The sequence below is a fragment of the Hippocampus zosterae genome, chromosome 5, assembly GCF_025434085.1.
Source record: "Hippocampus zosterae strain Florida chromosome 5, ASM2543408v3, whole genome shotgun sequence".
Lineage (NCBI taxonomy): Eukaryota > Metazoa > Chordata > Actinopteri > Syngnathiformes > Syngnathidae > Hippocampus > Hippocampus zosterae.
In genome coordinates, this window is record NC_067455.1 from 14,526,537 (window position 1) to 14,548,191 (window position 21,655).

The following is a 21,655-nucleotide window of genomic DNA, read 5'->3' on the forward strand; positions in this document are numbered from 1 at the left end:
CTGTTCAAACAAAGCTTTAGAAATACGACTAAATAAACATTTCAAATATACAGTAACCAGTCATCCGTCTGTTAGAGGGTCATAAAGATCTGTGTTGTGAGGACTGACTTAGATGACAATAAAAATATGTAAAAGAATAAAAGAGCGTACTGTAGCTGTCTGCAGCATAGGAGTAGCAGTAAATGTTGTGCTACAGACTCATTGCCTTGGCAACTACACACTGTGAGACGATGTTTTTTCTGAGGAAATTAGATATCTGCAAAAATTATGTTGTGTATTTTAATCTTTTCCAAATACAACTTTCTTTAGTTAGAGGGGGTATACGGAGAAGACATTATGAGGCAGAGGATGAAAACATGATGTAGATGAGCAGTAGTTTTTCTGAATGGTTAACGGATCCTTGCTCTCACACTTTTCAGTATTGGGGATCCTTTAATGGCAAATTGTATTAATTTTGTTTTCTAGAATGTCATTGCACTGTAATGAATAACGTGTTTGTAATAAAATAAGCCTAATGTAGATTATATACTGTAGTTGACCATCAGAAATCTCAAATTATTTCAGCCTCTGCAAGTTTTGCTGCGGTCTGTCACACACATGGACAGGAATGATAAGTTAGGAAGACCCAAGTGCCTGCCCACTTAACAGCCGTGACCTGTGATGGCTCTGGCTTACTTTATATCATCCACCCGTGGAGGTACTGTATGCTTACGGTTCCTTTTAAATGTACTTTTGAACACTTTGCAAAAACAAGTACAAAAACGGAAATGACTTTTCGAGATATTTTCCAGACAGATATTGTCATATTCTTCACCTGTAGTTCTTTGGGGGGAATACGTTTTTATTGATGTCCAGATGTTAAACTGCAGGTGGTATTGTATTGAAGTCCATTGTCTTGTGTTATACATGCTGTACATATGGGCCACTAATATTTGGCCCATATGTACCCAATTATGGCCCAATTATTTGACCTTTTTTGTGGTTCTCTCTTTGTGAAGACCAGGTACTGCAGATATGAATGTACTGTATTAGTAAGGGAGTTTAATTGACTTATCATAGGACTTGACTTAAAATCACTGGGTCGAATACTACATGACTTGGGCTTATTTGAGACTCACAGGTGGAGACTTGAGACGTAAATGAGACTCGCATGTGTGACTTGAGCCATCTCCAGTTGGAAGTATATAATTGTTCAAAAAGTCTTGGTACTAGACAGAGACAGGACTAATAATTGATTGATCGATGAATTAATTTAATATGTGTCTATATAGTGCATGTACCTGTAGCATAAAAGTTGATGCCAAGTCAAACTTTTAAAAGATTTCCTCAAATGGAAACATAGCTCCCTTCAGCATAAGGAGCATGGTGCTTGAAACACATCAACATGACCAGTCAGTGGACTCCATTGCGTGTAATGGCAGATCCTATGAGTTGATTTTTTTTTTTATGCCTCTGTGATTGGCTGTAGACAACAAACATGTTAAGGTTTGCTGGAGAGAAGGAATCAAGAGGGCACTGAACAAACTGCCCATGCATTTTTTTCTGATAATATTGACCTGTCTCTCCATGACCATACATAATAGTCTTCTTTCCAGTAGTTTGGTTTGTCGCTGTAGTTTTACAATACCTCACAGTTTTAGCTTTAATGTTTCAATCAAACTCCATTTGCTGAAGTTGCTGAAGAAACAGTGTGATGACAACTACATTGGAGGAGGGGAAAATTCAGCCGCTGGAGGGGTTGGTGGGGGGAGAATGACAAAGAAGTAGGAGGGTGTTGTGAGGGGTAGTGGGAGTTTTCCAAAAGAACACCTGTTGAGATTAGGGTTGGCACGCGACCCACTCCAACTCGCGTGGCAGCTGCACCCCACTAGAACAATGGCAGTAAAAGAGAGTGACTCAAAAAGCAAGAGGGAAGTTTGAAAGCATTCACTCCTTCCAGCTCATGTATATGTGTGTGTTTGGGTCTGCGCATGTGTGTGTGTCTGCATGCATGGCATACTAATGTGTGCACAGTGAAAGAAACAAAAAGACAGGGTTCTATTACTAAAGAAAAAGACATGCTGAAACCGAGTATAAGGCAAGAGGTATGCAAAAATACTGTTGCTTTCAGGTGGAGAAGATCTTCAAATATAATGCAAAATGTAGAATATAACAGAAAACAGGGCCCCTGGTAAAAATGTTGCATTGAGTGTTAGTTCAGATTGATTAGCGGGCAGATAGACAGAATGATTGATGCTCGGACGGAAAGACAAATAAACAGATGGATGGATGGCCAGATAGCTAGATGGATGGATGGATGGATGGATGGATGGATGGATGGATGGATACACGTGAATGGGCAGACAGACGTTTGCAATGATCAATCATTGGATGTAATATTCTTACTTATGCAACACATAAGGTTTTTATACATACACTTCATTCGGTGCACCTTTCCCGAAGGCTGCCAATGATGCCAGCACTCCATTAAGACACTTCTAAGGACACATTTTCTCGTAGTCTCTTATTAAAATGGCATTTAGGAGCAGAGTGAGTTTATGAGTTAACATTCTTATTTCCATTGCTGTTATGCTCTATGAACACACAAATTGGAGCCCAATTACCCATTGCTTTACTTGGATGCACTGCAGATATGAGGCCATATTGAGTATAATTGTACCCACTGAAATGTATCTAGCAACACTGGTGACTATACTTCCATACTAATTTCACACTGGTGGTCTAAGTCACCTCTGATTCTCATTTTGAAACAGAATGTGTGGTCGCCTCATTTAATCTCTCTCATCACGCTTTTCATATTATTTTGATGGTGAGAAGGCCATCAGCTCATAGGTATTACAGTATTATTAATATTATTGTTATTATTATTTTAATTCACATTCACCTCCACAGTCAATTTTGAAACTGTCCCAAAATGAGAGTGGGTCAAAAGAATAGAAAGTTCAACAATTCATCCCAGTCCACATTCAATTCCTTAAATATGCACAGGCACCCTCCCAGTGTCATGGTTATTGTACAGAGGCATTATGTAACCCCCCCCCCCCCCCCAGACACACACACACATTTGCGCACACTCACACAACCCTAAAAGTTCTTGAAGCTGGGTCTAATTTCTGTTGCCTACATTCGCTGACTGCAAAAAAGCTGAGCCCTGTCTGGCTCTGCGACGCCATCTAGCGGATGTCAGCGGCTGTCCACGTGCTTTCTCGTGTTATTTTTTGCAGCTTCTTTCCAGGCAGAAATGGTGCAGCAGCGGCAGCTTTAACGCTTCTAAAATAAAATTGTCCAGTCTTAATTCATTGGGATCACAATGCAGGACATTAACAACAATTTAAATGGTATTTGTATTTTTACCAATTAAAACAATAAACATGGATACGAGTGCAAATTGTCTCCACCCCGGAATATTTCCCTCTGGTACAAATGTGTGTGTGTGTGTGCGTGCGTGCGTGCGCGCGCGTGTATTGGAGCGTGCACACTGGCTGAATGGGTGTGCATTCATTGTACACTTGGCAAGATACACTCTCTTCTCCCTGACTAGTGTGTGCTTGCAGTGGGTTGATCTGTTGTGTTTCTACAAAGCACCGCCCAACAGAGAGAGATAGATGGAGGGAGGAGAGAGAGAGAAGTAGAGAGAGGGGGAGAGGCTTGTCAAATCAGTCCAACCATCTGAGGTGTCAGACATTATTCTGAGAGGCTCAACTGCTCTGTTGCTCAAGATGACGATGTTGAACAACGTGTTCACATATACACACACACACATTTCAGCAGTGGCAATAATAAAATATATGGAATACATTGTTTCCTCATATTGTGAAGCTTCTGATAGATTAACTATATGTGTCTATAGCAAATTTCCCTATTTGGCAATCAATGGAAATATATGCATTTTCCTTTTCTAGGAGATGTTAAATGCTTCTCTGACTCAGCAGAAGTGTATTGCCGCAGAGACTCCTTGTTATGTGATATGCTCTCCGGTCAGAATGATTTTTTTTAATATAACTAGGTGCGTTTTTCTTTAAGTCACATTACATTACATTACTGGTACAAACTCTTCTGAAACTTTCCATATGGCAAAATATACTTTACTTTCCTTATGGCCGTATGTTAATGACATACACATGGGCATGGTGGAAAAGGAGGGGGGGGTAACATAAGCCTGTGTCTCTTTAAAAATGTGAAGTTTCTTCTTGTAGTCTGGAATGAGGTCAGACACGAGGCTGCTCATTGCACGCGCTGATTATTATTAGACTCCATTTTGGACCAATCAGCGCCGAGATGGGCGTCAGTTTGGCGCCGAGGCAGGATAGCGACAGACTCCCATTGGCTTATTTTTTATCACTGTTGTATCTCGGGAGGGGATAAATGGATGCAAAGGGAGACGAAACTGGAGGGCTGCTTGAAACTCTGCTGCAAGTGTACAGATGGAGGGCGGACCGTGTTATTCACTCTAAGTTCTTTTTTTTACTTTCCCCCACCAGCATGTCTGGCTTTTGTCTCTAGGAGAGGGGACACAGACTGATGCCGAGAAAAAAAAAATCAGTATATTGAAAGCCTTTTGCAGTAGGGGGCCACGGGGACGGGCGCATAGACCGTGTTGAACTGGGCACACTCGGCTCAATTGAGTTTTACCAGACAGGAGGAAGGGAGAGAAAGCAGTCACCAAAAAGGGTCTAGAAGTTAAACTTTGTGTTTGGCCAAACTGGACCGAATTTATACGACACATCACAGGAGTGACTTTTTTGTTTTATTTTATTTTTATCTCAACTCGCACACTGGGAAAAAAGAGCTGAGTTTGCGTTGAAGTGCGCGGAAAAAAAAGAGGCAGCATGGTTCAGAAGATGAGCCACGCAGAGAGCACCGCGGACGCGCTTTCCTCCTTCTTCAGTGGAGACTCGAGCTCCGGGTCGAGCATGGATATGGACCCCGTTGACTCGCCCCTCTCCCCAGGCTCAACAGCCTCTTCGACCACCGGTGACAAGCTGGGAGACAACCCGGCGTGGTGTAAAACTCCGAGCGGCCACATTAAGAGACCCATGAACGCATTCATGGTGTGGTCCCAGATCGAGAGGAGGAAGATTATGGAGCAGTCTCCGGATATGCACAACGCCGAGATCTCTAAACGGCTGGGGAAGCGATGGAAGCTCCTCAGAGATAGCGACAAGATCCCCTTCATCCAGCAGGCGGAGCGGCTGAGGCTCAAGCACATGGCGGACTATCCTGATTACAAGTACCGGCCCAGGAAGAAGGTAAAATCGAGCGCTTCCAAGCCAGGAAGTGCCGGGGAAAAGGGGGAAAAAGTCAACAGTAGCTCGAACAGCACCAGCATGAAGTCGTCCTCATCTTCGAGGAAAAATGGACTTAAATCACCCAGCAGCAAATCCCACAAATCACTTTTCGGGAACAGCAGTAGCACCAAAGCCTCACACTTTGCCTCTGAGGAGCCTCCGGATCACCATCGTCACCCCCACCGCAACAACAGCACCCCCCTCTTCAAGTCCAAGTCGGTGTCGTCCACAGCCAAGCAGGTACCGGAAAGCAAGAAAGCCAAGCGGGTGTACCACGTCTACGGGGGCGGGTTGAGCGTCAGTCTCGCGTCGTCAGTCACAGTCCCGGCCAGTCCTACGCTGAGCAACTCGGCGGACTCCAGCGACCCGCTCAGCCTGTACGAGGACGTGTCCAGCGGTAGGGACGAGGGAAGCGAGTCTCCGGCAGGATCGTCGGAGCGTCACGGCGGCCAAACGTACATCAGTCGGCGGGCTTCCTCGCCGACACCCTCCGGCTCCCACTGCTCCGCCTCCTCGTCGTCGTCTTCCTCCTCGGAGGACGAAGAGTTCGAGGACGACTTGCTGGACTTGAACCCCAGCCCCAGCTTTGACAGCATGTCGCTGGGGAGTTTTGGCTCTTCGGTTCTGGACAGGGACTTGGATTTGAACTTTGAATCCGGCTCAGGAGGCTCCCACTTCGAGTTCCCCGACTACTGCACGCCCGAAGTCAGTGAAATGATCTCCGGGGATTGGCTGGAGTCCACCATTTCTAACCTGGTGTTCACATACTGAGATCACGGTGAACACAACCGACGACCACAAACCGAGCATTGAGTCCTGGAAACGAATCGGTGGGCAGCTTTTGTCTCCGAACTGCCAGACCAGTTGGTATCCATTGAAAACTAGCGCCATGGCTTCTCTTCTCTTGTCTGCAAGTGCTTCGAAAGATCAACCTTTAAAGCCGAAAAAGGGCTTCGCTTTGAATGTGCGGACTTTGGGGGATTGTGGAACAGGCGAACGTGGAGCGGCGCAAAACAAGTGAGACGGGCAGAATCGCAACACTGGTTTCGGTTTCCTGTTTGAGAAAAGACTGACGGTGAACTGGCTGACCCGAACAACTTTACTGTGATTGATTTGCACGTTATGCGGTCCGCCGTTCACTTAATCAATGTTGTTGCTGATTCTTTTTTTAATGGGACATTTCACAACTTTTTTACCGATTTGCCAAGTGAATTTCACCACTAAAAAGGTACATAACTCTGGATTGCCGTGCGACATTTTTACTCACGTTTGGCCACAGAGGGATTTTGTATGAAACCAAGGTGGGTTGTTTTTTTCCCCAAGTTTGATATCTTCTCAAAAGAAAAAAAAACAAACAAACAAAAACACGTTTAAGCATGATAGCTTTCTTTGTTCCTATGTTGTGCTGACATGTGAGACTGTCGAGCAGTTACAAATAGTACAGTATTAGGGTTAGTTAAAGGTATAGATAGTCTCACCTCAGTTCGTCTCTTAAAAAACATGTTTTGAGGGATACCATGACACTGAAATGATCACCAGCTGTTTTAATATTTCAAACTTCAGGATTTGAACGCAACTGCAAATCAGTGCCGAACTTTATACACATGTTCTTTACTATTCAGGACCAAAATTATCATTTCAGATAATATTTTATTGAAAATCCTCACCAATTTTTATTTTCATCCACAGAGCTTTGTTTTGTACATGTTTTCAGATGCCATTTTATATGGGATGTTGTATTTATATACTGGGCCAAGCAGTTTTGTCTTTTTTTATTTCATGTTTAGTCCTGTTTTTGTTTTCTCACACAATGATTTGTCATTATGTCACGTTTTCTTCTCAGGCAAAGGGCTAGAATTTTAAAAACACACAACATTGATTCCTTTTTTTAATACATATATTTAAATGTACACACTTTTGGACACTTAAAATATAGGAAACGGTTTGATTATTTTCTCAGTGTATTTTTGTACAAATCTATATGGAGAAGGAAGAGTCAACAATCGATCTGTGGAGCCTAGTAATTCAGCTACATTTGCGTTGCCTGATTTTGAAACCTCAGATGACTGGTTTCCATGCTGCTTTCAAGGTCTATTGTAAAGCTCATGATTTTGTTTGTTTTTTTGTTTTTTAATTGCCTGCTCAATTTTCTTTCCATTGGTAATGAGTAAAATGTACCATAATACACTGTAGTGGTCAATGTTGAGTTTTGTTCAGCTATGTTTGGCTATTTTCACAAAGCAGATACCCTTATCAGTTATGGAGCTGTAATTGAGAGTAAATTTAACTAATTTTGTCACAGTATCATAAGCAAGGCTCTTGATTTTTTGTCAGTAATCTGGTACTGTTATCTTAGACCTATAATGTTTAACAATGAAGGAGAAAACACATGGAATGTTTAATTTCCCAATAGCCCCTGAATGCAGCACCAGCCTCTGTGGCAGACTACCTTTTACTGTTTACAGTGCCAGTCTACAGGCTTCTTTAAGACACATGAACTGATTATTGCCAGAAGCTATTCCTGTGGAGCATGTGGTTTTAACAGTCGGTCTCTGAAGCAGCCACTCCTTTTTATTTAACTGTCTTTCTGATATCTTGCCTACAACAACACATAAGGAGATAGTAGCTTTAAAACTGACATGTTTTCATGAATTGATGTCAAACTCATCCACCAGCCACTGTATTCAATCGGCTTTCTTTTTAGACAGCAAAAATCAAGATCAAGCATATTCAAATTTCTGACTTGAGTTCCGCAACAACTACTTGTACTGCGTTTCTCATTCTATTTGAATATATAATCTTTTCTACTTGTTGGCTACTAATAGATAATTGTTTAGTATGTTTATGGCATGGTGAATAGCATTTGTATTTCGGATTCAGGTTACCTAGCTGTTGTGTTTTTCAGAAAAAAATGAGGTAAAATTCAACTCAATCTTTGTATATTTGTCTGTATCATAAAGCAAAAAGATTGTGTGTTTATGTATGTTGTTGCTATCAAGGACAGGCACTGTCTCGAACGACTATCTATTCTACATCCTTACTTTTAAGATAGTCAGTTCCGGACTTTTATATATAAATATATATACAAATTAAATCGTTTTTAAGTATATTAACTTTATTTTTCATCCATCCTGTGCAATATGCTGTGTAGAATTATCATGTATTGTCTCTAATCATGCCATAAACAAAGGAACCACCTTTTTTTGAGACTCAGAGAAAGGGAGGAGCACCCATGCCAGCTAAATTGTGTTCATTCACTGCCTGTCAGATTGTTGATATCAACTTGTGTACAGAACTTTTTCAAGGAAGGAAATAAATATCAGCTGGAACTGACACTCTGTGATCCTTTCTTGATTCTTGAACTTTTTATTTTTTGCAGCATTTCATCTAGGCATCGTGATATTCCACCTTCACACTACCCGACTGGTACTTGGTATTTCACCCCGTAAACATTTTACACCTCTCAGCACGGCACTTCCCCAATTAATGACAACCAACTCTTAACCCTATTGAAATGCATTTAAAATATCAAAAGTTCTTATAGCAAACGACTTTGAATCCAAATGCAAATCTGGTTGACAAACATCTACAGTAGTTGGTAGTCAGAGTGGCTTACATAAAACTACTGACGCTCATGTCACTTTGACAATGACTGATTTACATACAGCTTGTATGATGTGACACACAAGTGCTGTACTTAATTGCAAATCTGGCAAAATGATTCAGTGTATCCCATGAAGTCAATAGTGATTCATACGGTATGATTCGTCACTGTATATTGTGTACTGGTACATTAAAAGAGGCATGAGCTCAAATATAAACAGTTGATGTCAAAGTTGATTTGACTGTAAATTCCTCCAAACATTTTTTAATTAGTTTGTGACTTTAAAGGTAAATTAAGAGTAACTTAAACACTAATGGACAAATACTTTAATGGCTCATATAATAATTGTTCCTCTACCAATGTAAACATGAATAAGACAAAGTAACCTATGCAGTGAGGTTAGAATACAGTTAAATTCACATTGGCAACGTCACATGAACCTGCATTGTAAATACATCACGTCAAGTATGAGATTTGTGTTCCCGGTTAATGTGTGTGTGAGTCACATTATGTATTCAAAATGAATGCATAGACTGTAGCATTTCTCCACGGTGCCCAAATAGAATGTGATGCACAAGGTGACATCTGCTGATAAGGCTGACATGTACTGTCTGCAACCCATAGTGTATCAGCCCTGAAAAGCTCAGACTTTTCAGGCACACAAACACACACATACAAAAAAAAAACAAACAAACAAACAAATGGAAAGCACACAGTGTTCAGTATTTTCCAATTGCAGCCATTTTGGTTGCATGTTTTAAGGCTTTTTTAAAAATCCAACTGTAAACTGTTGATTTGAATGATGATGAAATCAGAAGTACAATGTGCGAGTGAGGGGTTTGATTCTAACTGACAACATCAGTTATCTCATGGTCAATTTCAATTCAGATTGGGACCTTACTTGTTATTTCAAGAGATTCCATTCTGGCACATTCTGCTGTATGCTGGCTGTCTGATGTTCAGACAGTCATGATGTCCCTTCCCCCTCTCCCAGACAGATCTTTATTGTGGGGGAAGGGCTGGTTTAGCGGCATTCGGCTAAGGGCCCTCCAGCACACTGACAAGCATGTCTGCCTGTCTCGCTCTGTGAATATCTGGTGTGTGCGCGCGCGTGCGTGTGCATGTGTGCATGTCTGTGTGATGGCTAAAATTCTATTGCATGAAATGAATGGCAGTACAAGGATATCCCCACAGCGAGAGCAGACACTATATGTCTGCCTCCTCTGTGATGATTTATGGGGTGCAGATTTGTTTTTGATGGTTGCTCATGGCCTTGAGTCAGCAATAGTGGTTTAAATGAGCATGCATCAAGTTTTAATCGATTATGTTTGTGTGTTATATAACGACCTTAATAAGCTTGATGAAATGGTGAACATTTTGTCTACAGTCCAGAGCTATTATCTACCGTGATGGTTATTTCCTGCTATCTTATCGCGCAGTCTTTGGAAGACATTTCATTGAATTGTATTTCATCATCTTTCTAGGTTGTTCATCATGTTGAATTCGTCAAAGTGTGTAATTACTTTGCGATGTAAAGTAATTGCTGGAAGATTTCTTCCTATTGCGCAGTAGCAAAGGAACAGATTTAATCACAAATTTCAAAAAGGGTGATTCATTGCAGCGTTTTCAAATGGTGCACGAGATACTGCTGCCAGTAGTGTTTGCTCACGGCATAGCTTAATGAATCTGCAACTGTTTTCTTCCCCCTCCCCCAGAAACCGTATGACCCCTTGCAGCGTCGCAGCAATTTACTGATATATCCATTTTATTCCAACAGTGCATGGTTGAGTGTAATTACTGACTCTGCAGTGAATCTAAATATGTTCAACTTCCTTTCAGCAGTCATTTTGTGTTAGCTGTGGTATACTACTTTATTTCTCAACCCCCCGATGATGAATATCATCATGTACCATGCATGCAAATAATGATATCACCAGTTTGCCATATAATCTTGTACATTTCCAAAGACCACTGGCACCTCTGCGTATGCGCTAAGCTCCTCCAAGCTGTAGAAAGCCTGTTCAGTGTGCAGGCTCATGCATGGCTCATGCATTGCTCAGCTGACTCCTCAGTGGGAGAGATGCAGGCATGAGCTGGGGCACAGCAGAGTGGAGCGGAACAGTCTCGCTGCTGGAGTCAGTGGTCCAGTAAAACCACAGCAGGGGGGATAAGAGCTGTGCTGGTGGGTGGGTAAAGAGAGCCATGACTGTATTTCTGTGTCGACCTATCTGCTCAGTGCTCTTCCCAGGGGGGCGAAGCAGTGGCGTAATCAGTATTTCTCTCATTTTCATTTCAGATTGTGTTTTGCCCTATTTTCAATATTTCTCTTGATACAGCTGCAAATTTCCAAACTGTCCTGAAATGCATTTTGCATTGAAAAAATGGAGACAGTGCGTTTGGATTTTTGTGTAAACGCAACCTGTAAATTTTCTGATTTTTCTTCAATGATTATTCAATATTTGTTTGCGCTGACAGACTTCGAATCCACACTTCACCCTAGTCGTTGACCATAAGGCGTAAGTGAGTTGGGTTGCCAGCCAACATCTCCAAAAGAGGAAAGCAGACCAATGTGCGTGAGAGTGGGGGTTGCGCTGTTTGAGGTGAGGATTGTGGGCGGGGGCTGGGGTGCATGACCACCCTTGAATAGAGGCAGGCCCGCGGATTAGTGTGCAAATCTACAGGTTTCACATCACTCTTGTTAACAATGAAGAATGGCAAAGAATAGAGGACTGTGAAAATGTTTACATTATCCCAAATAACATCTTACTATAGTAAGGTATTTCATGGAGAGAAACTGAATAAATTGCAATTGTCGATAATGTACTCACAGCATGTGGTCGAAAATGCATTGATGACAATAATGGCACCAGTTCCTAGAGATGTATGAGTGATATTTCTCAAACTTGAAAAGAAATCCAAACTATATGACCACGCTTTTGCTGTGCTCATACACTGTTCATACACAACGCTTGCTGGACATCCTATGCAGAAAGTGCATTGACTGTTTTGGATTTGCATATTTTGTGGTCAAAGATGTGTGGGTTGGCCACTTGATGAAAATGCGTTACCCTCATTACAATTGGATTAGGCATGTGTTAATTTGCCAAACAAGTTTTGCTTTTGTTTATGTTTTTGTACTTTTAATTCCTAATGCATATGATATATTACTGTATTGCCACATGTATATATTTCGTCAAGGAATAAGACACAATTCACTGATCAAACTTGTTGTATTTAATTAAGTAACAGTAATATTATCCTGTATAACACAAAACGGAAAATAAAAAGGGTATTTTGAGAATTTTCGTTTTCTTTTTTTACAATTATGCACAAAGGAATTCTGAAATGTACCGGTACATTATTGAAAATGTACCTAACCGTGGCCCAAAAACGGAGTTGCGGAGCTTACTGTCGGTCACCTGTGCTGTCACACCCAGACTACTTTGACAGTTCACTGCATTCGGTTTTTGCATTTATTGCCAAAGTTTTTCATCATTAATATGGTTAAAATGAGAGGAAAATAGTCTATTTATGTTTCAAGACAATCCTACATTTTCTTCTTGCTTCCCTAACATTTTAGGTTTTGGGGAGATGGTGCTGAAAGTAATGTTGGAGACAGTAGACATGTGACATGGGCAATTGGAGACTGCCTTGCACCCACGAACGTGCATCTACATGTGACCAACCCCAACTCAGTGTTGACACGCGGTCAGTGGGTGCTGTTAAAAGATTTTTAACATCAGAATGTTTAGAATTTGGTCAATGAATTGATTTCTACAATGTTTTAGAGGGATTGTCTCACGTTATTGTCACATTTAAGATTAAGATATCCTTTATTTGCCCCACACTCGGGAAATTTACAGTCTACAGCAGCAAGATTGAAGGTAGACAGAAGAAAGAAGTAAAAAAAACAACAAACACCGTTCAATTAAGTGCAATACAAATACAAATATGGATAAGGTCGCAGTGCTATTTACAGTAGCCATTAACTCCCTAAACAGTCACTGACGTGGTCACTCTTCTTGTACAACAAATACTGCAACTGGTCACTCTAAAATGGTTCAATGATTTTCTGCACCAACTGTACAAACTAGAAGGTAGAATACAATACGATGATGTATTGTATTCTACCACTGATCACTTTAGCTCTACTTGATGCTTTGCACATTGTCTCACAGTTGTCACTGGGTGGTACCACTGCACTACGGTTCACTTACATTACGAAATGTCCTTCCATACTTATTTGCCATGTCCTTGTTTACGATGATACTAATGCAGCGTGTTATACCGGAGACAAATTCCTTGTGTGTTCTACATACTTGGCCAATAAAGATGATTCTGATTCTGAATTGTTTTTCACATAATTTAATTAATTTATGAATGAAATAAGATGACATCCACCACACGTGTCTGCAGAGCCCCGAATCTGCCTTCCTGCAACTCGATCAAATTCACCAAAATCACGTTACATCATCTGCGCTGACATTTAGACTTGGTCTGAGGTCGTCTAAAAGTTGGCCTACTTTTTCCTCATCAAACTGGCAGGTGCGCCGGGGGAGTATAACAGCAAATGTCCCTGGTCTGCCAGAATCACGAGTGACACAGTGTGGTCTACCAAATTCAGGCTTGCAGCAGCACAAAAATGGAGATGTGGCAGGTTTTTTTTTTACGCTGAGCGCAGTCTACTTTCTGTGACCAAATTGTCAGGTCCATTGGGGGCACGGCAGCTCCGTATCCAGGAACACTCGGTGAGGCGCACCATGGTCGCAACACCAAGCATGAAACAAGTCCCTGCGATTATCCTATTCCATGCCTACTTTCACGCACAATTGAAGCTTTAATAGCAGTACGCTAAGAAGCAATAACGGGCGCAGTTTGAGGGTGTACCTGATGAGTTTGGGATAATGTAACTACATATTAGCTTGTGACTGGAAGCTGCAGTAAACAGTGGTAAAGCTCTGCAAAGCGAAACATTTTGTGTGGCGAAATAATGTAGCCCAGCCTACCAGGAGGTTCTACACTACTACAAACTACACACAATCACACAAATACTTCCAGGACAGTATTAGACATAACTGAGCATTTTTGTGTTTGTAGAGGTTGTGTTGATGTAACTCTTATATTGGTGCTTAAGAGATATTGCAAGTTGATGAAATGTTGTGTATCCTCACATTTGACCTTCAATATCTCCTTAAGAAAAAAGAGTATAAAAAAAATCAATGTAGCTATTTGACACGTTGCTGTTGGGTATGAATTTAAAACACAATAAATTCCACTCTTAGTAGCAGATAATAGTTGATAACGAAACACAATCAACAGCAATCCAAAATAATTTGGCCATTCCATTGTGTGCACACTCTATTCTCTTCAGTGTCAATCCGCATCATAAAGCTGTTTGAAATGTGCTGTAAATTGTAGTCCCATTCCAAACAGCGATAAAGGCCTTGCCTGTTTTTTGGGCAGAACGCATCATACTTAACCATTTTCAAGCAGAGTCACAGCAATATTCTAAAGAAGTCAAAATGGTGGCATCCTGAATCCCAGATCCATGTTTCATATCGCCCTTAAAAACAAGGTTCTGTGGTACGCATTACCCAGTTCTTTTATTCTGCTGTGCTTTTGTTGGCTTGTTGACACATGCACTACTTGCTCGTGTGAGCTTCTTGTAAAAATGTCTTAACATGCAAGAGAGCCGCTTCACATGTAAAGTGGCTTTTGATAAGTTATGTACTCTTGCACTATATCAATAATATTGATTTGAGCTGCATGTGAACACGTGGTTTAATCACCACAATGTACACTGTTAGTATAGCAGAGTGTGTATATTGAAGTGCGCATAGTTTGACTCGGAGAGGGCGGGACTCTTGTTTGGCGAGCGCAATGAACTAGGCGCGGCCAAAACGAGCCCCATCCATCCACACGTGTAGACAAAGGGGGGACCTCACAACCCAAAGCTGCATGTGTCCTAACAAACTTTATTATTATTATTATTTTTAACGCTCATCTACAACCCATGGCCATACGCAGGAAGCAGAGCACCTTCAGGTAAGTTGTCCCAGAGAGGAATATTTGCGTGTGCGCGCGCTCCAGGCGTGGTTTTGTGTGTTCTTGTCCAGTAAAAGTTGCCGCTCTTGTTGGTGCGTCAGCGCTCAAACTTGAGCACAAAGCAGCAAAGGTAGAGCGACATAGACAGTGGCAGTCAGGGGGGAGAGAGAGAGAGAGCGAGAAAAAGAGAGCGAGAGAGAGAGGAGCGGTGCCTCTTTTCCTTTGTCTGATGCTCTGTCTCGAGCTTTTTGGACACTACTTGAAGGGACGTCATCATGCTCACAGTACAGTATGTCTATTTCAATTAACGATTGTAAACTTTCATGGAAGCGAGGCTGAGTTTGTTTAGATGCCTTATTTGATTCCTTCGGGATGTTGCGACTTCAAGACAAAGCAGCTGCCTCTCTATCAGAAGTTTACAGCAAATGCGACATTTTAGTGTGTGCGCGAGGAGGGGAGAATAAACTGCTTTTATTGCTTGTAATTTACTTTTTCCTCATGCAAACAGTATTCTCTGCTAATTCTATATGTTCGTGCTCCCGCGAGGGTCCCGAACGCACTATGGGAATTTAGAAGAACGTAATCAGGTGTAAAGTCAGTCAGAAAAGAAGGAGGAGAAACTTGTTGCACGAATTAATCATTCATTTAAAATCAACTGAGGAGTTAAGGTTTTCGTTTAGGCGATATAGAATGTCTATTTTAGTTGAACACTTCACATTTGTTTACTGGAAACAGATCAACAGGTATAAGTCTCAGCAGCTTCTTTGTTACAGTAAAGGTTCCTTTGTTCTCAGTCTATACAAAGAAAACTTAAAGAAAGGTGCATAAATCCACATGAAAAAAACTTTTTTTTCAAGTGAGAAATGATTTTCAATGAGTGTTAATTATTTTGTTTTCATCTTTATACATAGAATACATTTTACTTACATTTGAGCACATGAAACGAATGAAGCCTCGCGATCTCCAAGCAGACAATCTGTTACTTGAGTTAAAAGTAACAGATTAAAACTTTCCTTTATCAAGTAAACATGTGGTTGAATTCGTTGCATTCTATACACCATTTGTTCCCTTATGCTTAACACAACATTTTAGATTTGTTGAATAGTTTCTTTCTATCCCAACTTGCAAACTTGGACAACTTGGCACATCTCAAAAGTTAAAATTGTTTGCTGGATATGTATTATGAGGACTCGTATGATGTATTTATGAAACATTTGCTCCCTATTTTTAATCAACCACAAATTGACTACTTTAAGATTTTTTATTTTTATTTTTTGCTGCCAGTCTTTCTTTTTTCAAACATTTTCTCCCATGTCGTTCTTGATTTTAGCTGGAACCTCGAACCCAACCGATCCATGTTCTTCAGCTGTTTGGGAGACAGACGGAGGAACTCCAGAGTCATCTACGAAGAAGCTTTGAGGATTAAGAGGCAGAACACTTTTATTTTGGGAGAAGATGAGGACTCAGGATTTAAACCCCAGCTTTGCCTTGAGGGAGTCATACTTGGAAATTTAAAAACCTGGATATACTTTGGAGATTAAATATTCAGCGCGATGGAAGAGTATTGAATTTTGATCCTACATCGTATAGTAAGTGGCCTCACTTCATACTTCTTCAACAACTTTTTCCACTGCGTTGTCTTTGTCAGTAGGAGACCCTCTAGAACAATCATTGCACACACTGCGTGCAGTTCAAATGGATATAAATATTAGTTTGGCGATACTGTGTGCAAAAGCAAACTTTCGTCACACATGTGTACAAGTGACTGTATTGTGAAGTGCTAGGCAATGGCACAACTACATAAATGCTCTATGAGTTGTTTTTAGGTTCCTGATGGAAGCCATAATGCTTATATACTCTATTATGACAATGCAAAACAAAAATACAATTGTTCTATTTACATTTAATCAAGCAACTTTTGGAGCTTTAAATACACATTTCTTGAGTGTCATTTGAGCTTTTTTTTTCTCTTTCTTTCTTTATTAAGTTTCTTTGGTCGCCAGGTGAGAGTACGCATTATGTTCAAGGCTGAAGTCAATTCAGGCATGCGTGGTTGTACTGGCAAAAAAGTGGTTCAATTATGATTTTTAATTTGAGCAAATAATTCTAGCACGGTAGAGTTTGCAGGATGAGAGGAAGACTCAAGCTCCTTTCATTCTTTTTGCAGCCCCCTATCAATGATGTCATTGAGAACCAATGAGAGCGAGTAGTAGGTGTTGTTAGCATCCAAGCCCCGCCTCGTCACTGACTTTTGCATACCACATGGTCCCGCAGCATCACTTTCACAGCCACTGTCACTTTATATTACTGGCCGAGGAGGAATACAACCATACCTTTTGACTTGTTATTCTGTATTTTTACCGATAAAAGAAAAATATATGCGTTTGGCACAAGAACATTTAGTGGTATAATATTGGCATCAAGCAGACAGAATCATTTTTCCTCCAAAACTGTTTAAGGTTCAAACTAAAATAGTTTTTTTGAGCCATTGCCTTTATATCATGAAAGAGAGCCAATCATTTCCAATGCTTTTGACAGATCAGTAAGTAAATAATAATTATAACAATAATAATAAATAACAGACCAATGGGGGAACTGACCCATAGTATAGAATATTGAATATTGTGAAGTTGATCACATTTGCGGAGAGTTCCACCCAACAATAACGATATATATTTGTTTGTGATTGTGAGTATGAATGGTTGCTTGTCTATGTGTGCAATGTGGTTGGCTGGCAACCAGTTCAGGGTATACCCAACCTGCTGCAGGAAATCAGATGAGAGAGGATAAGTGGATCAGATCATGGAAATGTGTGTGTGTGTGTGTGTACCGGTATTTACAAGCGATGGAAACATCAGAAAGAAGGAACTCGAGAAACCTGAGAAATACCAAGGGCTCAGAGAGGAGCTGGAGAGAGCATGGAAGGTAAAGGTGACAGTCGTGCCTGTGGTCGTCGAAGCACTCAGGGCAGTGACCCCCGAACTAGATGAGTGGTTGCAACAGATTCCGGGAACAACATCAGACATCTCAGTCCAGAAATGTGCAGTGCTGGGAACAGCAAGGATACTGCGCAGAACCCTCAAGCTTCCTGACCTCTGGTAGAGGACCCGAGCTGAAAGAGGGACGGACACCACCCGAGATGTGAGACGAGGATTTTTTAATATATACTGTATATAAATTACATAATGTTAAGATGGGCCTTAAACTACATATCTCGTGAATTATTTCATTCCTTCAAAAACTATCAAACAGATAAAAATAAGGCAAACATTGTTAATGGTAAAACCTAAGACCTTTTGAAAAACATTGAATATTGAAAATGTTAATCTCAGGACCAAAAGTGAGAGTGACAATACTGATGTATTTCAGTAGTTTATCAATAATTAATCTGCAATTGTTAAGGCGGGAGAGTTTCACCTCTCAGGGAAACCAGCATTCCTCCACCTACTGCTGTTCGTGTGGATCTGCCGCGGGTCACTGCATGGAAGTGCCTGGATCAGTGGAATGTGGGTCAGTCAACAGTACGGTGACACAGGTGGGACAGATATAGGTCAGAGGCATAGTACGGGTGCTGATGAGTCATGCAGACGGGGTGAGAAGGGACAGGAGACGTGTTCGCGTGTCTAAATGTGTGTTTGAAAAAAGATGTTGAGCTGTTGAAACAGGAAAGGAGTGTGCCTGTTGTATCTCTGCATGACCTCCACTATCTCGGCCCAAGTTTTTGACTGATTCTTGCCAGTAGAGAGCGTTGACTAGAATTACACAGTAGATGGTTTTTCTATGAGCAAGTTAAATACGACTACTCCTATTTGGTACATGGGTACAGTCTAATTTGCACAAAATAAAACACATTTGCAAAGACTTAGTTTTGTATTACTCGTACGTCAGTGTTAATATGCACAAACAATACATCTAAGTATCAATTTTCTAGACCGCATATCCTGTACAGAGTCGGGGGAAGCTGGACAATACCCAGCTGACTTGGGCCAAAGGTGGACAGAATTCTTAACTAGTCACCAGTGAGTTACAGGGCACATAAACATTGAAAAAAGGTTTTGCTAAATGTACTCAATTGTATTTCGTCAAATGGTTGCACAAAATAAAACCATCTGAGTCCAGATACAATTTTTAAGTTGATTATAGATTTTTTAAAAAAAGTATCTGGATCCAGACAGTTTTATTGTGTGCCTCCTCTTGACAAAATAATACTGTAGATTCAACACACCATTTTTTTCCAGTGGGGATGGACAACCAGTGGGTCATTGGGCTTTCACTTGTGATATGTACCTTCAGAGTAATCAGTGTTTGACACTATCTCCTTATAAGAAAAGATAAGATAAGAAAACCTTTATTAGTCTCGGAATGGAGAAATTCCCAATTCACAGCAGCAAAGTTATGAAAGGAAGAAGTAGAACATTGAGTAATTATTTATTTGAGTAACGCTGACACAATTTCAACAGCAACAGCAGGAAAAAGGCGGTTCAGTATCTTGTTAAAGGAAATATGAGAAAATAATTAAAATGTTTATCAATAACGTTCAAACAATCCACATTGCACACACCTACATAACACTAGCCATTTTCTTGTGAGGACATATTTTTAAGGACCAAAATAAAAACAAATGTTTCGAAATATTACTCACGATTCGCTCGGCTTCAATGAGCCGTTGCCGTTGGCATATTCCAACTAGTTTTATGACAGCAATGACACAGTGTAGTGGGGCGCCTGTTCTATGGAGGAACAAAATTGTCGTTAGTACACAGTTGTTGTCTGTGCATTATTGGACATAATAATCTTGAGAGAAAGCTTCAGTTTGTGTTCCTGCCCTTGTTGTTTATTGCTGTTCTGAATATCGGCTAACGTTAGACATTCTGTTAGCTTGTAATGCATTACATCACTGGAGCCGTGTTATGTCACATGCGCAAGATTAGTCAGTCTTGTAACTATGGTAAGGTGCTTTTCTGCCGGCTTTTCACTTGTGATAATTTTATTTCCAAGTTCTAGTGGTTAGCGCGTCGACCTCACAGTGCAGAGGTCATGGGTTCGATCCTGGCTCCGGCCTTTGCATGTTCTCCCTGGGCCTGTGTGGGTTTTCTCCGGGTACTCCAGTTTCCTCCCACATTCCAAAAACATGCATGGCTGGCTGATGGAACACTCTAAATTGTCCCTAGGTGTGAGTGTGAGCGCGGATGGTTGTTCGTGTCTGTGTGGCCTGCGATTGGCTGGCAACGGGTTCAGGGTGTCCCCCGCCTACTACCCGAAGATGGACGGGATAGGCTCCAGCACCACCCGCGAACCTTGTGAGGATAAAGCGGATCAGAAAATGGATGGATGGATAGTTGCCAAACTTCTCTGTGTAACAGAAAGCTCAATTGTAGAAAATCAAATCCTTAGAGGCAATTCATAGTTTTGCTTCACTTTTTGGAGCTTAATTACATTGCTTATCTGTTATCGATGTTTCCATAACACTGACCATTTTGTGGGAGTGTCTCTGTTCCTCATCTCAGTGGGAGATGAGTTCTAAAGCTGATCCACTGAGTTACGCAGGACAACATTAGCACTTTAATCAGTGTCATCTTCCCGCTGTGAAGCTTAAATGTGTGACTAAGCTGAAACGCTTATGAAAATGGGCAGTGGTTCTGTAGCATATCATCCATCTGGTTTTATTACCACACTCGTTTAAGCTCTTCATTCAGTTGACGATAACAAAAAACATATTGATGTTTTGGAGCAAAGCATCGGAATACCGTTGTAAGACTAAACATTCAGAAGTTAATACAAGACCCTGAACACTAAGAACAGTGTCAAATATACTTTAGAGCATGACCTATTTTAATCATAATTTATAGGAGGACACAAGTGTTTTATTGGACTTTCCAAATGAAGTCGGGAAGTGTTAAATGTTGCTTAGTTCAAAATTCAATCATTGAGGGCCAAAAAGCTGACTGAATATACTATCCAAATGGATTCTATACAAATATTTCCCAGACTAAATTTAGGATTTGCTGACATGAATCCTGAAGCCATGAGGATAAATTAAGTAAATTAATCTTGTTACTTTAGAAAGAAATATATATGTGCAACTTATTGTTATGAGAATAGTTGTCAGATCTGCCAAATATTACACCCTCACAGGAATTTTAAGTGCAATCAATTGTTAAAGGGGGAGTTTGCAGTTTTCTAACTGCTAGCAAGATTTGAACGCATCCTCACTTCACTTCTCCCTGCCCTCCGTCTCACTGCCACACCACTCACTCATGTGAGTGTGCATGTTCCTGTTGATAGCTCTCATAGCATGATTGTAATCAGTTATGTGCTAATAGAATGAGTCGACTCCGCCTATCGTCTGTTCTGAAATTTGTTATTTGATAGACCTACAGGGCCAACACTCATGCTTGTTGCATGCCTCAATGTGTGTAGGGTTCATGCATTTATGCAAGGTACACAAACATATACCCAATTATATTTCAAAATAATATAAAAAATAAATAAAGTCGGTATATCATTTGGAGTTGGTCATTTTAAAAGTAGCTCGCATGCTGAAAAAAGTGTCTCCACTCCTGCATGAAGAGCTCCATTTTCATGACCAGCTTAGGTGTATAGTATCTCAAAATATGGTCCAACTGCACACAGTTGAACATCCATCCATTTTCAGATCCGCTTTATCCTCACAAGGTTCGCGGCGGATGTTGGAGCCTATCCCAGCTGTCTTTGTGCA

General features: G+C 40.8%; 2 protein-coding genes and 1 long non-coding RNA gene across 3 annotated transcripts in view; 2 read left to right on the forward strand and 1 right to left on the reverse strand.

Annotated features, from left to right (window-relative positions):
- The window catches only part of LOC127600853 (F-actin-uncapping protein LRRC16A-like), a 692,893-nt gene that overhangs the window by 541,909 nt on the left and 129,329 nt on the right, over positions 1-21,655 (reverse strand). The window lies entirely within an intron of this gene.
- On the forward strand, positions 4,386-6,655 carry sox4b (SRY-box transcription factor 4b). Its single transcript, XM_052065770.1, has one exon. It carries the CDS (start codon positions 4,830-4,832, stop codon positions 6,057-6,059), a length of 1,230 nt encoding a protein of 409 aa, XP_051921730.1. The 5' UTR covers positions 4,386-4,829; the 3' UTR covers positions 6,060-6,655.
- Positions 15,051-21,655, forward strand: part of LOC127600902 (uncharacterized) — a 39,576-nt gene continuing 32,971 nt past the window's right edge. The window contains exons 1-2 of the long non-coding RNA XR_007962436.1: positions 15,051-15,226; positions 16,268-16,526. This is a non-coding gene — a long non-coding RNA (uncharacterized LOC127600902). The remainder of the gene's footprint in view (positions 15,227-16,267; positions 16,527-21,655) is intronic.